Source organism: Tupaia chinensis, unplaced genomic scaffold (genome assembly GCF_000334495.1).
Source record: "Tupaia chinensis unplaced genomic scaffold, TupChi_1.0 Scaffold149491_1, whole genome shotgun sequence".
Taxonomy (NCBI): domain Eukaryota; kingdom Metazoa; phylum Chordata; class Mammalia; order Scandentia; family Tupaiidae; genus Tupaia; species Tupaia belangeri.
This window is the reverse complement of record NW_006209335.1, coordinates 451,170-470,513: the sequence shown is the minus strand read 5'-3', so window position 1 is coordinate 470,513 and position 19,344 is coordinate 451,170. Positions and strand designations below refer to the sequence as shown.

At 44.1% G+C, this 19,344-nt stretch overlaps 1 protein-coding gene across 1 annotated transcript in view; it reads left to right on the top strand.

Moving 5' to 3' along the window:
• Positions 1-19,344, top strand: part of LOC102485929 (unconventional myosin-Ih) — a gene marked incomplete at its 5' end in the record, with an annotated part of 51,524 nt that overhangs the window by 4,413 nt on the left and 27,767 nt on the right. Inside the window, 10 exons of the mRNA XM_006171227.3 lie at positions 2,293-2,472; positions 4,870-4,968; positions 7,031-7,144; positions 7,912-7,983; positions 8,647-8,766; positions 10,990-11,057; positions 11,917-12,022; positions 12,458-12,538; positions 13,992-14,083; positions 15,525-15,619. Coding sequence (XP_006171289.1) covers positions 2,293-2,472; positions 4,870-4,968; positions 7,031-7,144; positions 7,912-7,983; positions 8,647-8,766; positions 10,990-11,057; positions 11,917-12,022; positions 12,458-12,538; positions 13,992-14,083; positions 15,525-15,619 — 1,027 coding nt within the window. The remainder of the gene's footprint in view (positions 1-2,292; positions 2,473-4,869; positions 4,969-7,030; positions 7,145-7,911; positions 7,984-8,646; positions 8,767-10,989; positions 11,058-11,916; positions 12,023-12,457; positions 12,539-13,991; positions 14,084-15,524; positions 15,620-19,344) is intronic.

Below are 19,344 nucleotides of genomic sequence, written 5' to 3'. Positions count from 1 at the left end.
TTCTTCCCTGAGGTAATGCAGGGCTGGTAACCATCATCTTCTCACTGTCCATAGGTAGATAAAATCCTTCTATACAGTATATTTCTCAATTGGTTTAAGACAGCTAAAGATTCTTTCTGTTGCTTATAGTTGTAAATTCTTAATCCTTGTTTTCAGCTTCAGCTTGCTGGCCCAGAGGCCTCACGACCGCCCCGGAGAGCGGGGGGGCGGGGGGAGGACACGCTGAGCCCGGGAGGGCCCCAGCAATTGCTCGTTTTTTGATTGTGCACTTATATGGAAGTTTTTGTTTGTGTTTTTTAAAGAATTATTTTAATTCTATTTTATTTATTCTGTCTATTTTAATTTGACCAGAGAGGTACAGAGAAAGAGGGAAAGTGAGAAAGTAAACCACCGGGTCCAGGACTTGAACCTGAGAAAGCAAACTGCTGGGTCCAGGACTTGAACCTTTGTTGGCCATGTGGGAGTCCAGTGCCCCCAACCTCCACGCCACCTGCTGACCCCTGATTGTGCACTTACATGGAAGTTTATCTGTTCTCTTGCTGATGGACATCTGGGTTGTTTGCAATTTGGGGCTCTTCTGTCCTGTCAGAAAAGTTACCATGCATTTTTGCATAGAAGAAAATATGTCATGACTTTTCCAACAACTCAATAAATAGGACCCTCGTGTTGGGTAGACACCCAAAATGGAATTAGTGGGTTCTTAACAGCAGTGTTACCGTTATTGACAGTTCAGTTGCTCCACACCCTTGCCAATATTTGTGTTGTTAGTCCTTTTACTTTTAGAAATTCTCATGGGATATAGTTCTTTTGTTCACTGTGATTTGAGTTTGTGGTTAATGAAGTTTTGCTTATTGGTAGAAGAAAATACTTTTCCTTTCAAGTTTTTGTTTGTTTGTTTGTTTGTTTTTTGCCCATTTTTAGTTGGGTTGTCTGTTCTTAATGATTAAAAAAGTTCTCAATGTCATATAATCCCAAGTGACAAAATGACAGATGGGAAAACAGCTAAAACTAGAATTCTAAATATGTTCTGGAATAAAAATTCTTTATTGGATATATGATTAATAGTAAGAATTAATATAATATGATACTGACAAAAGAATAAAGAAGCCAATGGTTCAGAATAGAATCCAGAAAGACCCCCACACACACATATATGAAGGGTCTTCAAAAGTTTCATAGGAAATGCATATTTTTAAAAACAAAAACTACACATAGATTTTAAAACATTTTACAATCAAATAAACTCATACCTTAATTCCATTTTTCTACAAGAATGTTAAAGTCCCCTTATAAAATCACCTGCCTTATGACAGAAGTACACAGTCATTCCATAAGGATAAGATTGTCTTTCCAATAAATGATGCTAATCAGCTGGATATCAATATAGATCAAAAGACCTCTGACCCCTACCTCACTCCATGTACAAAAATTAAATAATGATAAATTATAGTCCTAAACATCAATGGTAAAAAAAACTATGATGCTTACGGACAAAAACATACAAAATATTTTTATGATCTTGGGGTAGATAAAAATATTTTAAAATAGGGGACCAGCAGTTAGCATAATGGCTATGTCGCTGGACTCCCATGTAGTCGACTGTGGTTGAGTCCCAGACCTGGTGTCTTAAACTCATGCCGGGCTCATGTGCATGCATGCCCAAGATCCTGAGAGGACAATGGAGGAGAAGGGATTGCAGCGTGGCCATACCCCGTGGGGGGTGATTTCTCACTTTACTTTCTATCTCTCTGTCTGGTGAGCGCATGCGCCCTATAGCAAATACCTCTCCAAAAAAAGCTTTTTAAAAATAGAACTTAAGAAACAATTGTAGAAGATTGATAGTACTTCATTCAAATTAAGAACTTACATTCATCGGAAGACACCAGTAAGAAAGTGACTCGAGGGACCAGCAGTTAGTGTAATCACTATGTCGCTGGACTCCCATGTAGTCGACCGCGGTTTGAGTCCTGGACCCGGTGGCTTAAAACTCACGCCGGGTGTGTGTGCATGCGTGCCAAAGATCCTGAGAGGAGAATGGAGGAGAAGGGATTGCGGCATGGCCATCCCCCCTGGAGCGTGATTTCTCGCTTTCTGTCTCTCTGTCTCTGTCTGGCAAGCGCACATGCCCTGTAGCAAAAACCTCTCTGAAGAAAAAAAGAAAGAAAGTGATTTGATTGTTGTTTTATTTTGGGTTTTTTTTGCCAACAATTTTTTTTTTTTTTACATTCAGTCATTGTGTATCAATACAGCATATCAAATTGACACTGCCTCATTTTCTGTTCTGTCTTGAAGGGCATTCCCATAGGTGGGCACATCATCAGTTATTTGATAGAAAAGTCCCGCGTCGTCCACCAAAACCATGGTGAGCGGAATTTCCACATCTTCTACCAGCTGCTTGCTGGTGGTGAAGCAGAGCGCCTCGCTTACCTGGGACTTGAGCGAGACCCCCAGCTGTACAAATACCTCTCACAGGTGGGAAGGACCAGCACCTGACTCTGGTGACCTTTGGGAGAGGGGCTTCAGGGGTGTGTGGAGGACTACAATAGGGTGTCTGAGAACTTTCTCATTACCGCTCTGGATTTTTCCTCCTGGCTGATTAATTAACACTTAGCACGAGCTAGCTGACCCATCTCCTTTTATGCCTGACAGCGATAGCATCTTGGTAAAGTAAGCCAGTGTCTACCAAGTAGTTCTCAGCCCTGGCTGTAGTCAGAATCACTTCAGAAGCCTTTAAAAGACAAAAATGGGGGCCAGCAAGTGGTGTGGTGGGTAAGGTGCTAGAATCCAACATGGTCGACCGCAGTTCAAGTCCTGGACACGGTGACTTGAAACTCACACTGGGCGTGTATGTGCGCATGCCCCAAATCCCAGCAGAATGGAAAAGGGATTGTGGTGTGGCCAGCACCCTTGGATGATTTCTCACTTTTCCTCTCACTGTCTCTGTCTCTCTGGTGAGTGCATGCACCCTATGGCAAGAACCTTAAAAAATAAACATACGACAAAAATGCCTTGACCTGCCCTCCAGATTTCTATTTAGTTGGTCTGGGGTAGGACCTGGGCATCAGAATTGTTTTAAATACTCCCCAGATCGAATGCACAGATGAGCTGAGAACTGCTAGTCTAAATGGGATGGAAACTCACCAGCCATCTTTGCCCGTGGCCTATGCTCCTTCATTCTGCCTTCAAATTACAGGAGTGTGCCTTTAGCCATGCAGAACACACTCCAATACCCCAGTGGATACTTGAAACCATGGATACTCCCGAGCCCCTCCCCGAATTAGATATGTGTGTATAAAGTGTGTTTTCTTACAGAATCTGTTGAGAAGCCTTTACTAGGGTTAGCCCCATAGTCTAGTGGTTAAAGAAGCTAGATCTCACTTGGCCAACCACAGTTCAAGTCCCAACCCCAGAGGCTTGAAAAATATGCAGGGCATATGTGTGGGTGCATGTCCCAAATCCAGATAGGATAAAAAAACGGAGGGGAGGAGAAGGGATTTGGGCATGACCATACCCCACTGGGGGGAGCTTTTTCTGTCTTTGGTGAGTGTGTGTACCCTCTAGCAATTAAAAACAAACAACAAAAATACATGCTTGTGATAAAGCTGAGTTTATAACTCAGAAATAGAGATTGGGGCTGACAGGTGGCGTGGTGGTTAGGGACGCTGGCCTCCCATGTGGTTGACCATGGTTCTGGCCCCAGACCTGGCGGCTTGCTTTTTCTTTCTCTATCTCGCTCTGTCCTTCTCTGATCAAATTAAAAATTAAATAAATTAATTAAATTAAATTAAATAATTCTTTAAAAAAGAAACAGAGATTAATAATAAAAAGGGGACCAGCAGCTGGCATAGTGGCTATGTCACTGGACTCCCACTTGACTGTGGTTCAGGTTCCGGACTCAGTGGCTTAAACTCACGCTGGGCACATGTGCGTTCGTGCCCAAGATCCTGAGAGGAAAATGGAGAAGCGATTGTGGCATGGCCACCCCCCTGGGGGGGTGATTTCTCACTTTCTGTCTCTGTCTCTCTCTGTCTTTCTGGTGAGCACACGTACCCTATAGCAACACCCCCCCCAAAAAAAAAAGTAATAACAAAATGGAACAAATGTACCAGTATACTGTAAGAAAAGTCAATATGCCCCCATAACATCTGTCAAAGTCTCTTACTGTCCTTTTCTCACTTACAGTCAGACCACGGTTGACTCTGAGTAACTGAAACCATGGGAAGTAAACGCAATGCTAAGGGGAAAGCTCCCATGATTAGAAAAGAACTTTTCCATTTTTTGCCTTCGATCTTGAGAACTGTTGGCTTCGGAATGAACATACCACCTTACAAGTGGCTAGTGTTGTAAAGTGGGCCATCAGAGCTTAACTTGGCAGATTCGTTTTTCTGCAGCCTGAGCTAGGGTTCCGGAATGTCCAGAGAATATGGAATATGGCAGTATTTGGAAACATCAACACTTATTTTTTTTAGATTTTTGTCAGAGGGTGTGTGTGCATGCCATAAAGAGACACAGAGAGAGAAAGAGGACCCCCCACACACACCCAGGGAGATGGCCACATTGCGGTCCCTTCTCTTCCATTTTCTTCTCAGGATTTTAGGAGTATGCTTATGGGTTCGGTGTCTTTTTCAAGCCTCCAGGTTTAAGACTTGAACCATGGAATTGGTCATATGGGATCCAGCACCTTAACTCCCATGTTACCTGCTGGCCCAATACAAACTTCAAAATGGTCTGATTTTTCTCTTCTCACGGAGCCTGGTTTTAAACCGAGGTTGGGAGAGAGAATAGGTCTTGCAGAATGAGCCTTGTGAAGTGAGGAATTTTATAGGAATCATGGAGAAGAAGACCTGACTGAAGTGCACCTGTCAACAGGGTCATTGTGCCAAAGAGTCATCTCTCAACGACAAGAACGACTGGAAGACTGTTTCCAATGCCTTTTCTGTCATCGATTTTACCGAAGCTGACCTTGAGGTAAAGGCCTCAGGGGCAGAACCGCTAGTTCCAGCATTGAGGAAACTATCCTGCTCTCTGGGTATTCATATAGTAGGAGTACCAGATTCAGCAAATAAAAATACACACTACCAAGTTATATGTGAATTTCCGATAAACATACTAAAACACTGGCCGTGGGCCTCCCCTGCTGCCTGGTGGTCAGGGAGCTGTATCCGACATGGCTGGCTGTGGTTGGAATCCCAGCCTCAGCAGCTTGAAAAACACACCAAGTGCACATGTGTGTGTGCCCAAAACCTTGACAGAATGCAGAACTGGAAGGGAAAGGGTTATGGCATGACTATGCCCCATGGGAGGTGCTTCCTCCCTTTCCCCCTCAGTTTCTCTCTGGCAAGTGCATGTGCCCTCCAGCAATTAAAAATATTTAGTCACTGCTTATTTGAAATTCAAGTTTTACTGGATATTCTGTACTTTGACAATTTACGTTGTCGAAATGTGTGCAAGGAAGGATGTTCTTCCCCTCCATCAAGTCCAATCTCAACCATTTCGGTTCCAAATATTTATAGGATTATCATTTATTTAAGCTTCTACAAGAGGTCTTCAACAAGTTCATGGAAAATGAGTATTATGGGCCAAGTGATGAGGCAAGGTACCCTGACAGGACCCACAGGAATGGTCTTGGGTCCATGTCCCAGGGCCTCTTTAAGCATGCTAGCTATGCCATTGGGAGGGTCTCTAAGTACACATGCCCTTAGACTATTAAAAAGAGAGAGACGGGACCAGCAGTTGGCATAACTGCTATGTCACTGGACTCCTGTGTAATCGACCGTGGTTCAAGTTTTGGTGGCTTAAACTCATGCCAGGCATGTGTGCGTGTGTGCCCAAGATCCCAAGAGTAGAATGGAGGAGAAGGGATTGTGACGTGGCCATTCCCCCTGGGGGGTGGTGATTTCTTGCTTTCTGTCTCTCTGTCTTTTTGGTAAGCACACGTGCTCTATAGCAAAAACCTCTCAAAAAAAAAAAAAAAAGAGAGAGAATGTATATGAAGCAACTACACAAGGATATCACTTTTTTTTTTTTTTGCACCAAAACTCACTTTACGTTTTTTGCATGAACTTTTTGAAATCCCCTTATGTACTGGAACAAACTGAAATAGTCGTAGGATACACAAACACTGTGTTTTGGCCAGCTCTGTGGCCTGATAGTCAAGGCAGCTGGATCCCACATAGCCAAGAGCATGGTTCAAATCTTGGACTTAACAGTTTGAGAAACATGCTGGGTGTGGGTGTACATTCCCAAAATCTCAAGAGGAGGGAGAAATGGAGAAGGGATTATGGCATGACATTTCCCCGTGGGGATGGAGTACTTACTCACTTTCCCTCTCTCTCCATCTCTTTCTGGAAAACATATGTGCCCTCTAGCAAAAATAAAATAATTTAAAAATAAAATGCAATGAATGAAAATGCATTTTTTAAAAGAATTATTTTATTTAACTATATTTATTTATTTATTTTAATTTGAACAGAGAGGGGGAGAGAAAGAGAAAGAAAGCAAGTCACCAGGTCTGGGAATTGAACCATGGTCAGCCATATGGGAGTTCGGCATCTTTAACCACCACACCACCTGCCTGTACCATGCATTTTTTAAAATTGTGTTTTTATATCTTTTTACCCCATCCCATTTTGATCGTTAAACTATTCATCTTTCAAGGATCAGAATGCAATTTTTAAAAAATACATATGAGACCACGGCATTTGAAAATGGAATGACTTACAGAATTTATTTTATAAAAGATTTTATGGAAGTGGTTTATTTTATGAAAAATAAGTTTATGATGCATTGTTTTGTCATTGAACGTGGAAGTGTCCTGTGCTGGAGATGGAGTGCGACACTTTTCCCCCTGCCCCATGATACCTGAAGTGAATTCAAGTGCTGGTTTCTGGGGGAGGGAGGAGCTGGGAGCTGGAATTAGGGGGGTATTGTCCTTCCGGGGCTCCTCTGGTGCCCTTTATCAATGCTGCTGCTGTCACCTTCTCTCCTGTCCTCCTGGTCCTCCATCCCGGACCACTTCCCATGTTCCTAGAATCTCTTTGGAATTATTGCCAGCATCCTGCACCTGGGGAATATTTGTTTTGAAGAGGGTCCCCATGGCTGCGCCGCCATCCCAGACACCCACGAGATCAAGTGGATCGCCAAGGTGATATGCCTCTTTTGAAGAGGACTGGTTGGGGGGCGGGGGGAGTGGCAGAGAGGAGCCTTGTGGCTTGGGCCTTGGAGAGGGGCAGGGTGGGGCAGCAAGGCAGCTGGCTGCTCACAGCTAGACCCCAGTGGCTGGCACTGTGGTTCACTCAGCAGGGACGGGTCAGGAGGTTCACAGAACGTGGAGGCCCTGGGTATAAGAAGCCAGTTGGGTGAGAGATTTAGTATGGTCTGTTTTGCACTAAAGCACAGCCATTGTTCAGGGACACTCCACAAACTCCTCATTTTTTAGAGAGAGATTTTTGCTATAGAGCGCATTCACTCACTGTAGAGACAGAGAGACAGAAAGCAAGAAATCACCCCCAGGGAGGATGACCATGTCACAATCCCTTCTCCATTCTCTGGGGGTGTTAGAAATGCATGCACATGTGCTTGGTGCTCCACAAACTCTTTTTAAGTGAGAGTGTGGGCTGGCCTGTGGCCTTGTGGTTAAAGGAACCGGATCCCACGCGGCTGATGCAGTTTGGATCCCAGCCCCAGCCACCTGTAAAACAAGCCAGTTGCATGCGCAAATGTACTTCGAATCCCAACAGGATGGAGAAATGGAGAAGGGCTTGCAAATGTGACCATACCCTATTAGGAGTGCTTTCTCCCTCTCTCTGTGTCTTTCTCTCTGTACACATATGCCTCTGGCCAATTTAAAAGAGAATAAATTAGAGAGTAAAACCAGGCCATTGAATGGCATCTTGGGTTCCTTTTCTTCAGCTCCTGGGAGTCTCTCCATCGATCCTTCTGGAAGCTCTCACCCACAGAAAGATTGAAGCCAAAACTGATGAGGTAAAAATCTCTCTAGGTGGCAACATGCCTGCCCTTGCCATAGCAGCTGTGTTCTGCAGATAATAGCAGGATGGTGGCCCTGAGGGAGGCTAAGCCCCGGAGCCCACAGGCTCTACATGGTCCAGCTCTTGCCAGAGCCTCTTGCCTCATTCTTCCCCAGCACACACTCACCATCACCAGCGCTGCACTAACACTCGTGCTCCATGCTTCACACCTTCCCTCCACAGGGTCTTTGCACGTGCTGTTCCCTCTGCTGGATCCCTGTTCCCCATGCTTCACCTAGCTAACTCTTCATCTTCAGTTCCCAGGGGTCACTTCATTAAGCATTCTGCTGTGGCCATCCCATGTCTACCTAAAAGCATCATGGGAATTTCCTTACAGCTCGTCACCCACAACTTGCAACAGGAATGCTTTGTGTGATTCTTCAAATGTCTTCTCATCCCTCCCTCTTCTCCTCTCCACCCCCAGCTGAACTCTGAGCCAGTGAAGACTGGGACTGTGTGTTTTGGTCACAGCTGTCTCTCAGCAGCCCAGCCCAGTGTCTAGCACATGGTTGGTGACAGCATATATCCTTCGCTAGTCATCATTAAAGACTAGTTTGGGAAGACCTGAGGGGGGCCTTTTTTCTCCCCAAATCAGTAACGATGCACTTCTTCCTTTCAGGTGATCTGCCCATTGACGCTAGAACTGTCTGTCTATGCCAGGGATGCCATGGCGAAGGCTGTTTATGGGCGGACATTTACTTGGCTGGTCAACAAAATCAACTCCTCCTTAGTTAATAAGGTCAGTCAGCACATCTGGGGAGACCGCTGTCACTAACGCGGTAAGGTTTTATAACCTCCGTAGTTACTTTAAAGCATTTCTGAGTGTGGACTGTGAGTTCCTCACGCACAGGCATGGTATCCAGTCACAGCCCCATGTCCGATGTCTACCGAGTAGTAGGCTCACAGAAATGCAGACCCGTGACTTCAGCGTGTCTCAAAGCGTGTTGCACATAAGCACGTGTAGTATGCCAGATGCTTCAAGTGTCCACAGAAACTTCCTATTTCAACAGTAGCATATTTTCATGTGTCTAAGAAAAATAGCCCTTCAAACTCACTCTTTGACCAGATTTCCTATTTAAGTAGGATTACTTAAATTAAAGGGGAGGGACCAGCAGATGGCATAGTCGTTACATCACTGGACTCCCACACGATCCACCATGGCTTGAGTCCTGGACCCAGTGGCTTCAAAATCACACCAGGCACATGTGTGTGCATGCCCAAAATCCCAGGGAGAGAATGGAGGGGAAGGGATTTTTTCTATCTCTGTCTCTCTCTGTCTTTCTGGCGAGTGCATGTGCCTTATAGCAAAAACCTCTCCAAAAAATATTTTTATATCTTTTTGCCCCACCCCATTTTTATTGTTAAACTATTAATCTTTCAAGGATCAGAATATATTTTTTTAAAAATACATATGGGACCGTAGCATTTGAAAATGGAATGACTTACTGATGGAGTTTATTTTATAAAAGATTTTATGGAGTGGTTTATTTTATGAAAAATAAAAACTCACAGTGCTGGCCAGTTACAGAGGCAAGTATTAGCCGTTTCATGCAGTGCTCCCATGTGGGAAGGTACTGGCTTCCCGTCCCAAGGTCTCCCTGTGCGTGCTGGGTACACATGTGCATCTGAGATCCAGGCTGGCTGAGACTTGGTGTGGATTGTGGCATGAAGACCTTATTGGGGGCCGGCAGGTGGCACAGTGGTTGAGGCAGCTGGACTCCCACATGGCTGACTACAGTTCAAGTCCTGGACTTGGCCGTCTGCTTTCTCACTTTCCTTCTCTCTCTCTGTCTCTCTCTGGTCAACTTAAAATAAATAAGTAAATAAATAAAAATTAAATAATACAATGACAATGAATAAAATTAAATAAAAAATAATTCTTTTTTTGAGAGGTTTTTGCTATAGGGTGCGTGCACTTACTAGAAAGACAGAGAGAGAGACAGAAAGCAAGAAATCACCCACCCCCGGGGGGGATGGTCACACTGCAATTCCTTCTCCTCCATTCTACTCTCAGCATCTTGGGCACACACACACGCATTCCCAGAGTGAGTTTAAGCCACCGGATCCAGGACTCGAACTGTGGTCAACTACATGGGAGTCCAGCGGCATAGCCATTACACCAATTGCTGGTCCCAAAAATAATTCTTTAAATTAAAAAAAAAAGACCCTATTGGCACTCTCTCTCTTTTTCTTTCTCATGAGAGAAAGAAACACACTTATAAAGTAAAACTCATGGAAGTAGGATACGAAAGACAGATTGGGGGGCAGCAACTCAGTTCACTCATATAGCACATGAAATTGTACCCCTCTTTTAAGAGATAGGCATATTATTTTTAAATATCATTGTTGTCTGTCAGCATTTGGTCCTCTGTAAAATGATAGCCTTATTGCCTAGCCTCTCACTGGGTAAGCATCTCCCTGGCTGTCTATAGGTCTGTCTGACTCCTTTCTTTTTTCTTTTGAGATTTTTGTTATAGGGCGCATGCACTTGCCAGAGAGACAGAAAGCGAGAAATCCCCTCCTCCCCCAAGAGGAATGGCCATGCCACAATCCCTTCTCCATGCTCCTCTTGGGATTTTGGGCTCATGCACACTAGTGTGAGTTTCAAGCTGCCAGGTTCAGGACTCATACCACAGTCGGCCATGTGGGAGTCCAGTGCCCTAACCATTATGCCACCTGCTGGCCCCACATCTTTCTTTTTGGATCGAAGTTGGGCTTAAGAGACCAAGGAGGACTAAAGGACAGAAGTGACCCAGGAGGGGAAAATCTCATTTCTTGGGGGGTGGCTTTGGAAACCACAGTGGGATCAGAAGGGTTCCCACTGAGCGACTCTCTGACCCATGGTTGACGGGAGAGGAGACCTGGGTTTTACAGCAAGTCCCAGCTTTGGGGGCACCTACAGGGACTCGAGTATCACAAAGTAAAGACCCAACCATTAATGATGTGTGTGATTTTTGACTAGGATTTCACCAGGAAAACAGTGATTGGACTGTTGGATATCTATGGGTTCGAAGTCTTTGACAAGAATGGGTGAGCTTTGTCATTTCCTACCTATCTGTCTCTTCCCCCTCCTTAAGGTTTCCGTTGAGGTTTAAGTCATCTCTAACGTTATTGGAATAGATTTTTCTGTCCCCAGAAATTCTCCAGATTTGCATATCCCTTAATTCATAGATCTTTCTAGAAGGGGAATACCATCATAAAAAAAAAATGCTAACATCTTTTAACTTGACTCTTTTAATCTGCTTAGTAAGTTATTTTACTAATAAGGACTCTGCTTTTTCTTTGTTAAAAAACATCACTGGGCCAGGTACTGGTGCAGTGTTAAAGCGAATGGACCCACATAGGAAACGTCCTGGATTCTTGTCCTGGGAACTCCCTGAGTGCGCCAGGTGTTTGAACACAAGTGGGGTCAGCTAAGGCAGAGGGTGGATCATGGTGTGGAGACCTTCTTGTGGGTACCTGCCCCTTCTTCTCTCCTTTCTTCCCTTTGAAATAAATAAATAAATAAACTTCAAAATAAAATAGAAAGTATCCACAATTATGAGTAAGTAAAACTTTTAAGAAAGTTTGTCTGGGTCCAACACTTAGCATAGTGGTTAAGACATTGGACTCCCACATAGCCAACTGCAGTGCAAGTCCCAGACCCGGAGGATTGAAAATCACACCGTGTGTGTGTGTGTGTGTGTGTGTGTGTGTGTGTGTATGTGTGCATGCTCTGAATCCCAAGAGGAGAATGGAGGAGAAGAAATTGTAGTGTGGCCATCCCTCCTGGGAGATCCCTCTCTCTGTGTCTCCGGCAAGTGCCTGTACCTTAAGACAAAAAAAAATATATTTTTTTAAAAATGGTCTATTGCTTGATTTTAATTATTTAAATCTTTTGCATCTCTAGTTTTGAACAGTTCTGTATAAATTACTGCAATGAGAAACTACAGCAATTACTAATAGAAAGGACTCTGAAAGCAGAGCAGACCGAGTATGAAATGGAGGGGATAGAGGTAAACGCTGTGATATATCCTCATGTGGTTTCTTAATCTAGCGAAAGACTTAAAATTATGATTTCATTGCAGATTTTCCTCATTAGTACTAAGGATTACCTTTCTGGTCTTTCCTGCTTGTTTCCTGGGAAATTATTTTGATATCCAGAAAGTATTTTTCGAGGGTGAATATAACGATCAGATTTTGAAAATGTTGTATTCATGTACTGGAAAATTATGCCCTATGAATATGTACCATTGTCATGTCAGACTTTTTTAAAAATCAGATTTTGAAAAAGACTTTTGGAAAATCAACTTAAAACCAGTGTTTTGGGCCATCAGGAAAGTCATGACGTGTTTTTCTCTGCAAAAATGCATCGTGACTTTTTTAATGACCCAATATTTTATGCTCATCTAAATACTTTTTGGAGAACTCTTTCCTCTTTGTCATTTTAGTGGGAGCCAATTCAGTATTTCAACAACAAGATCATCTGTGATTTGGTGGAAGAGAGACACAAAGGAATCATATCCATTCTGGTGAGAAAATCAATGTTGGGTTGGAGCCCATCCATCCAGTGTTGATAAGAAGGAAAGAACTTCCTCTTGAAAAACAGTTGAGAGCGGGGAGACCTGGTAGTGGCACAGAGGTAGCACAGCTCTTTATGAGGCTAAACCACATGGGAACGTTCCAGATTCAAGTCTAGAGACCTCCCTGAATGTGCTGGCTGTGCATAGGCCCCTGATCCAGGGCTGGCTGCAACTAGGAGTGGATCGTGGCCTTAAGACTCTATTTGGGTTAGTGTCTGTCCCTCTCTTTCTTGCTCACAGTAGAAAGAAATAATTGAGGAGACCAGTGAGTGGTGTGGTGGTTAAGACACTGAATTCACAAATGCTTGACAATGGTTCGAGTCCTGGACCTGGCAACTTGAAAATCATGCCAGGTGCATGTGCATGTGTGCCCGAAATCCCAGGAGAATAGAAAAGGGATTGCGGTGTGGCCATCCCCCTGGGGAGTGATTTCTCACTTTCCCTCTCTGTGTCTTTCTCTGTCTCTCTCTGGTGAGTGTATGTGCCCTATGGCAGAAACCTGAAAAAAAAAAAAAAAAAAGAGGGGGTTTGAGAATGGAATTTTTAGAAAAAAAAAAAAAAAAAACAAGAGGGAGTTTGAGAATGGAATTATTACTCACCAGATAATTGAAGGCTGCACATTGAGCTTTTACACTAAACTCTTCCTTAGAGCTTTTAAGCTGAGCCTTCTCCTCTCCATTTGAGTCTTAGGCCAAAATTATCGCCGTAGGAGAGAGCAAGGAAAGGCCTCTGGAATCAAAGCACGCATGCCCGTCTCCCATAGATGAAGGAGTCGGACTCAGTTGACAGTGTCTGGTGGCCATTGGAGAGAGGCTACTTTCTCGCCTACCCAGGAAACAGGAAGCTTTGAAAAGAATGTTGATTGATCCTGAGTAGAAGCTCTCTAAACTATTCCAATTTATGAGTATATCAGTGATCTCAAATCCACAGTTGATATTCAAACATCAAACTTTCTAAGATTTATTTATTTATTATTTTCAATGAGTAAGAGAGAACCCCCCACCCCCCATGGAGGATGGCCACAGTGCAATCCCTTCTCCTCCATTTCTCCTTTTAAGATTTTGGGCACATATGTGCATGCACACATGCCCAGCATGTTTTTTTCAAGCCATTTGATTCAGGATGCCAACACACAGCTGGCCACATGAGATCCAGCCACCTTAACTATGCCACAGTCTTGCCCTAGATTAGGACTTTAGACCTTCAGACCTTTAGTCTCTGGGCCCAGGGTTCCTTTATCAAATCTGAGAAGCTGAGCTCCTCCCTACACCCTGAAGTGCCCCTAGCTGTGTGTGAGAGGCCAGTACTCTAGTCCAGTACCTTCTCCCACTGCTGGTGACAGTGTTTAAACTGGGAGCTGGTGGAGCGTGGTGCTATGGAGGCTTCTGTTTTCTCTCTGAAGGATGAAGAATGTTTTCGTCCTGGTCCTGCTACAGACTTGAGCTTCCTGGAGAGACTGGAAGAGAAAGTAGGCAAGCACGCACACTTCCAGACGTATGTGCTTCATTTGACAAGCTGGCATGTGGGGGAAGATGCTTGCTTTTCCATTATCTTTGATGGGTAGACAGTGCTCCTGGAGGTTACAGCTGCATCTCAACACATAAAAATAGCCTTATGATGTACCAGCTCCAATATATGCATAACTTCATTAGTAGAACTCAAACTCAAATGAATCCCAAATAAAGGTTTTTTTTTTTTTTTTTTTTTTTTTTTAAGTTTTGCCATAGGGTACATGTGCTTACCAGAGAGGAGAAAGACAGAAAGAGGGAAAGTAAAAAATCATCCCACAAGGGGATGGCCACGCTACAATCCCTTCTCCTCCCAGTATCTTGGGCACCCACGCACATGAGCCTGGCATGATATTCAAGCCACCAGGACTGGAACTCAAACCCTGGTCGGCCCTGTGGAAGTCCAGCTACGTAGCCACTATGCCATCTGCTGGTCCCAGGACCCCGTTTTGAACCTCAGCTCAGCCACTTACTTAACACCCCTGCACTGGCACATCCCCTTCTGCAAGATGGGGCTGTTAATGTGCCTGCTACAGACGTATACACGTGACTACGTCACTGCCTAGTGCAACTGCTAGCCATGGCAGACTCAATGAATGAAAATGGTTTGTCAGACCTGCTATAGAGTGCTGGGTGGATAAGTAAATGGAATTGCATAAATAAATAAAAATAGAAACATAAATTGTAGTACATTCACAAATGAGTTACTACAACACTAAGCGAATAATCTGTGACTATTGTGTCGTTGGAAAAGTCATAATGCATTTTTGCATAGAAAACCATGTCATGACCTTTTCAATGACCTAATACATACAATGATGTGGGTAAATCATACACAGGTGAGATAATCTAGACATTAAAGAGTACATACTAGAGCCAGCATTAGGCATGGTGGTTAAGGCACTGGACTCCCACCTGGCCAACAGCAGTTCAAGTACCAGATCCAGTGACTTGAGACTCACTCTGGGCATGTGTGCGTGTGCACCCAAAATCCCAAGAGGAGACTAGAGGAGAAGGGATTGCAGTGTGGCCATCCCCTGGGGGGTGATTTCCCTCTCTGTCGCCCTCTGGCAAGTACACATGCCCTATGGCAAACACCTAAAAAAAAAAAAAGTTAAAATCCATGTAATATTCGCATCATATACATTTTCCATAAACTGGAAGATCCCATGCATGCATGTTTTGATGACCCTTTTATGTATTTTTGCTAGAGAAGGAAGGATCCAGTTTTAGAGTGATCTTGATCTCTGGCCAGATGAAACAGGGAGCAAGCCTTCCCTGCTAACTTCTGTTGCTGGCCTTTAACTGAATGGCTGTCCCTAAGCAGCTTATCCAAGACCCCTCTCACTGGCGCTTTGCTTTGTCGTTGCATCTGGGTGCAGTGAAGGAGAAAGGCTCAACTCGTGTCTGTCTCTGTCTTGATGTAGCCGTAAACTGGCCGGTCCAAAGAGCCGAAAGCGGATTGGCTGGATGGAGTTCCAGCTCCTCCACTATGCAGGAGAGGTCACTTACTGCACCAAGGGTAAGTGGCCGTGGGGGTGACTGCCACGTGGGTGCCCAGCCCCGTGTCCCGAAGAAAGCAAGTCCACACCGCCTGGCCATCTCCAGTGTTCCTTCACCTTGCATTCAAGCATGCCGTTTGGAAAAGTATTTCTACTGTAATGTATTCATTGCTTGTATAGCTAGCCACTTTAGTGACATATAATTCACATACCCTAGGTGTGAGTGAATTTAAATTTTACTCACTGAAATGATGCAGTTCAGGAGTCCCTCCAGGACACAGGATAACGTATTATTCAAGAGAAACTGGGTCCTAGATGGTGACTGTGGTTCACATGCTTGGCCCGGTCAGCCTGACATATACCAGGCCTCCATGTAAGTGGTGTCCGTGAAATGATGGGCTGGAGGTCTAAAGAAAGGAGAGCATGGCATGCCCCCACCCTGCAGAGGGTGTTTTCTCTCTTAGGCACTCACATGTACTCCATCATGAATTTTTTTAAAAAAATTAAAATTGAGTAGGTTTTCATATATTCACAGAGTTGGGAAAATTTCCCCATAGTCAATTTTAGAACATTTCATTACTCCCAGAAGAAATGCTGTGGACATTAACAGTCACTCTCTAATTCCTCCAACCCTGCCCCGCACAGCTCTAAGCATCAAACCCACCTACTTTCTGTTTATGGCTTTGCCTCTTCTAGACGTCTCCTATCAATGGAATCATGTAAGATGTGGCCTCTGGTGCCCAACTTCTCGCATTTAGCATAACGTTTTCAAGGTTCATCCATATTGTCATTCCTTTTTTTTGTCAAATAATATTGCATTGTATGAGCATGTATTCTGTTTATCCATTCATCAACCCTTCATTCACAGGCATTTGAGTTTGTACTTTTTAGCTCCCGTGAATAATCTTGCTGTGAATATGTCCATATAGGTTTTTGTGTTGACAAATGTTTTCATGTCTCTTGGGTATATACCTAGCAGTGGAATTGCTGGGCCGTATGGTAATTCTCTGTTTCAGCTTTGTGAGGATATAATGAATTGTCTTCCAAAGTAGCTATACCATTTTACATTTCCACCAGCAGTGCACGGGGGCCCCAATTTCTCCACAGCCTCATCCACACTTGTAATTCTAGTCACCCTCGTGGGTGTAAAGTGTGGAATCTTATTGTGGTTTTGACTTGCAGTTTCCTGATGACTACTGATAATAAACATCTTTTTATGTGTTTATTGGTCATTTGTTTGAATCCTTTGCCCATTTTTACAAGTGGCTTGCCTTTTTATTATTGACTTGTAAGAGTTCTTTATATATTCTAGAAACTAGGCCCTTATCAATAGAGATGGTTTTCTAATATTTTCTAAGTTGTCTTTTTACTTTTTTTTTTTTTAAGAGATTTTTGCTACTGGGCGCATCTGCTTGCCAGAAAGACAGACAGAAAGCAAGAAGTCACCCTCCAGAGGGGATGACCACACCAGAATCCTTTCTCCTCCATTCTTTTCTCAGGATTTTGGGCACACACGCACACATGCCTGGCATGAGTTTGAAGCCACTGGGTATGGGACTCCAACCACAGTCAACTACATAGGAGTCCAGCAACATAACCATTACATCATTGGCTGGTCCCGTCTTTTTACTCTTTCAATAGTGTCCATTGAAACCATCAAAACTTTTTAGTTTTGACAAAATCTAATTTATTTTATTTTATTTTGTCACTTATACTTTTTAGTTTGAAATTATTTTTCCATCAAAATAAATTTCTTGGAACCAGCAGGTGGTGTAATGGTTACATCAATGGACTCCCACATAGTTGACTGTGGTTCGAGCCCTAGATCTGATGGATTAAAACTCACACCAGACATGTGTGCACGCGTACCCAAGATCCCAAGAGGAGAATGAAGGAGAAGGGATTATGGGATGGCCATTCCCTTTGGGGGGTGATTTTTTGCTTTCTGTTTCTGTTTCTTTCTGTCTCTTTGGCAAGTGCACAGTCCTATAGCAAAAATCTTTCTAAAAATAAAAAAGTTTCTCTAAGAATCCTTAAAAGGTAATATAGCATGCATTCATTTTTTTAGAAGAGATTTTTGTTATTAGTGCATGTGTACTCACTAGTGAGACAGAGACAGAAACAGAAAGCAAGAAATCACCCTACCAGGGGGTGGCCACACCATAATCCCTTCTCTTCCATTCTCCTCTTGGGATCTTGGGAATGCTCGCGCACATCCCCAGTGTGAGTTTTAAGCCACTCAAACCATGATCAGTCATGTAGGAGTTCCAGTAATGTAACTGCTATGCTATCTGCTGGCCCCTCGTTATTAGCTTTTTTAATGCAAAATGGTACCAAAAAAGAATTAAATGGATGAATCTCTTTGTGTGGATAATCTCTTGCTTTTTGTGTGAAGAATAGAAGTAGGGAGTTGGATGAGGCCCAGCAGCAACACAGCACTCTGTGAGGCTGGGCCACACGGGAAGGTTCCATGTTCGCATCTGGAGCCCTCCCTGAGTACACCAGTATGCACCATCAGTGTACAGCCTGGCCCAACCTCTTACTCTAAACCTCATAGAGCCCTGGGAGGTGGGAGCACGGCCATGCCCCTTGTACTCTATGAGGAAACTGAGTTCAGAGAAGGTCAGTCTCGGAGCTGCCAGGTGGCAGAGCTGGGTCCACACCCAGGCCTTTTGCCCTTAACCTCCATCTACTCCACAGCAGCACGGACTCTGCTGCCTTTGTTTAGAGAGGCCACAGGCACTCGACGCCATAACTCTGTTCTGTCCCCTCTTTTTTGGACACTGGCTGTTTCCAGTTTTTTCTCTTGTAAACACTACTGCCTTTGCCACCTTAGTATATTTCAAATGGCCTTTTTTTGGGGGGGAGGGGACAGATTTTTGCTCTGGGGCATGTGCACTGGACTACACAGAGAGACAGAAAGTGAGAAATCACCCCCCACGAGGGGGACGATGGCCACGCTGTGATCCCTTCTCCACTCTTCTCTCAGCATTTTGAGCACACACGCTCACAAACCGCTAGGACCAGGACTCATAGGGCCAGGACTCAAACCACGGTCAACCATGTGGGAGTCCAGCATCTTAACCACTATGCCACCTGCTGGCCCCAACGTGACCAATTTTTACACGTCGGATTCATAGAATCCCTTAAGTGGCATTGCTGAGCTAAAGGTTCTGTTACAAGTTAGCTTTGATGGCTTCTGCATGTAGACTCAATAGGACTGAACACAGAGACTCAGATATGTGCACACCCGTGTTCATAGCAGCATTACCCGTAACAGCCCAGAGGTACAACCAAGCAAGCGACCCTCCACAGACAAATACGTTAACTAAATGTGGCCCATACAAACAAGACCTGTTCAGCCTTCCAGCCAGCTGTGTTGGGAGAGAGGAACCACAATTCTAGATCATCACATAAAAATTATATCTCAAAATTTTATTATTTGCCAGAGGGCACATACAGTCTCTAGAAAGAGACAGACAGACAGGGAAGGTGAGAAAACACCCTCACAGAGGATGGTCACACCGTAATCCCTTCTCCTCCATCTCTCCCTCCTTTCAGGATTGTGTGCACACACGTGCACATGTGTGATTCTCAAGCCTCTGGTCCAGGACTCAAATTGCATGGTTAGCCATGTGGGAGCCAGCCTCCTCAACCACCAAACCATGGGCTGTCTGTGTCTTAGATTTTTTTTTTTTTTTGAGAGGTTTTTTGCTATAGGGGGCATGCGCTCCCCAGAAAAAGA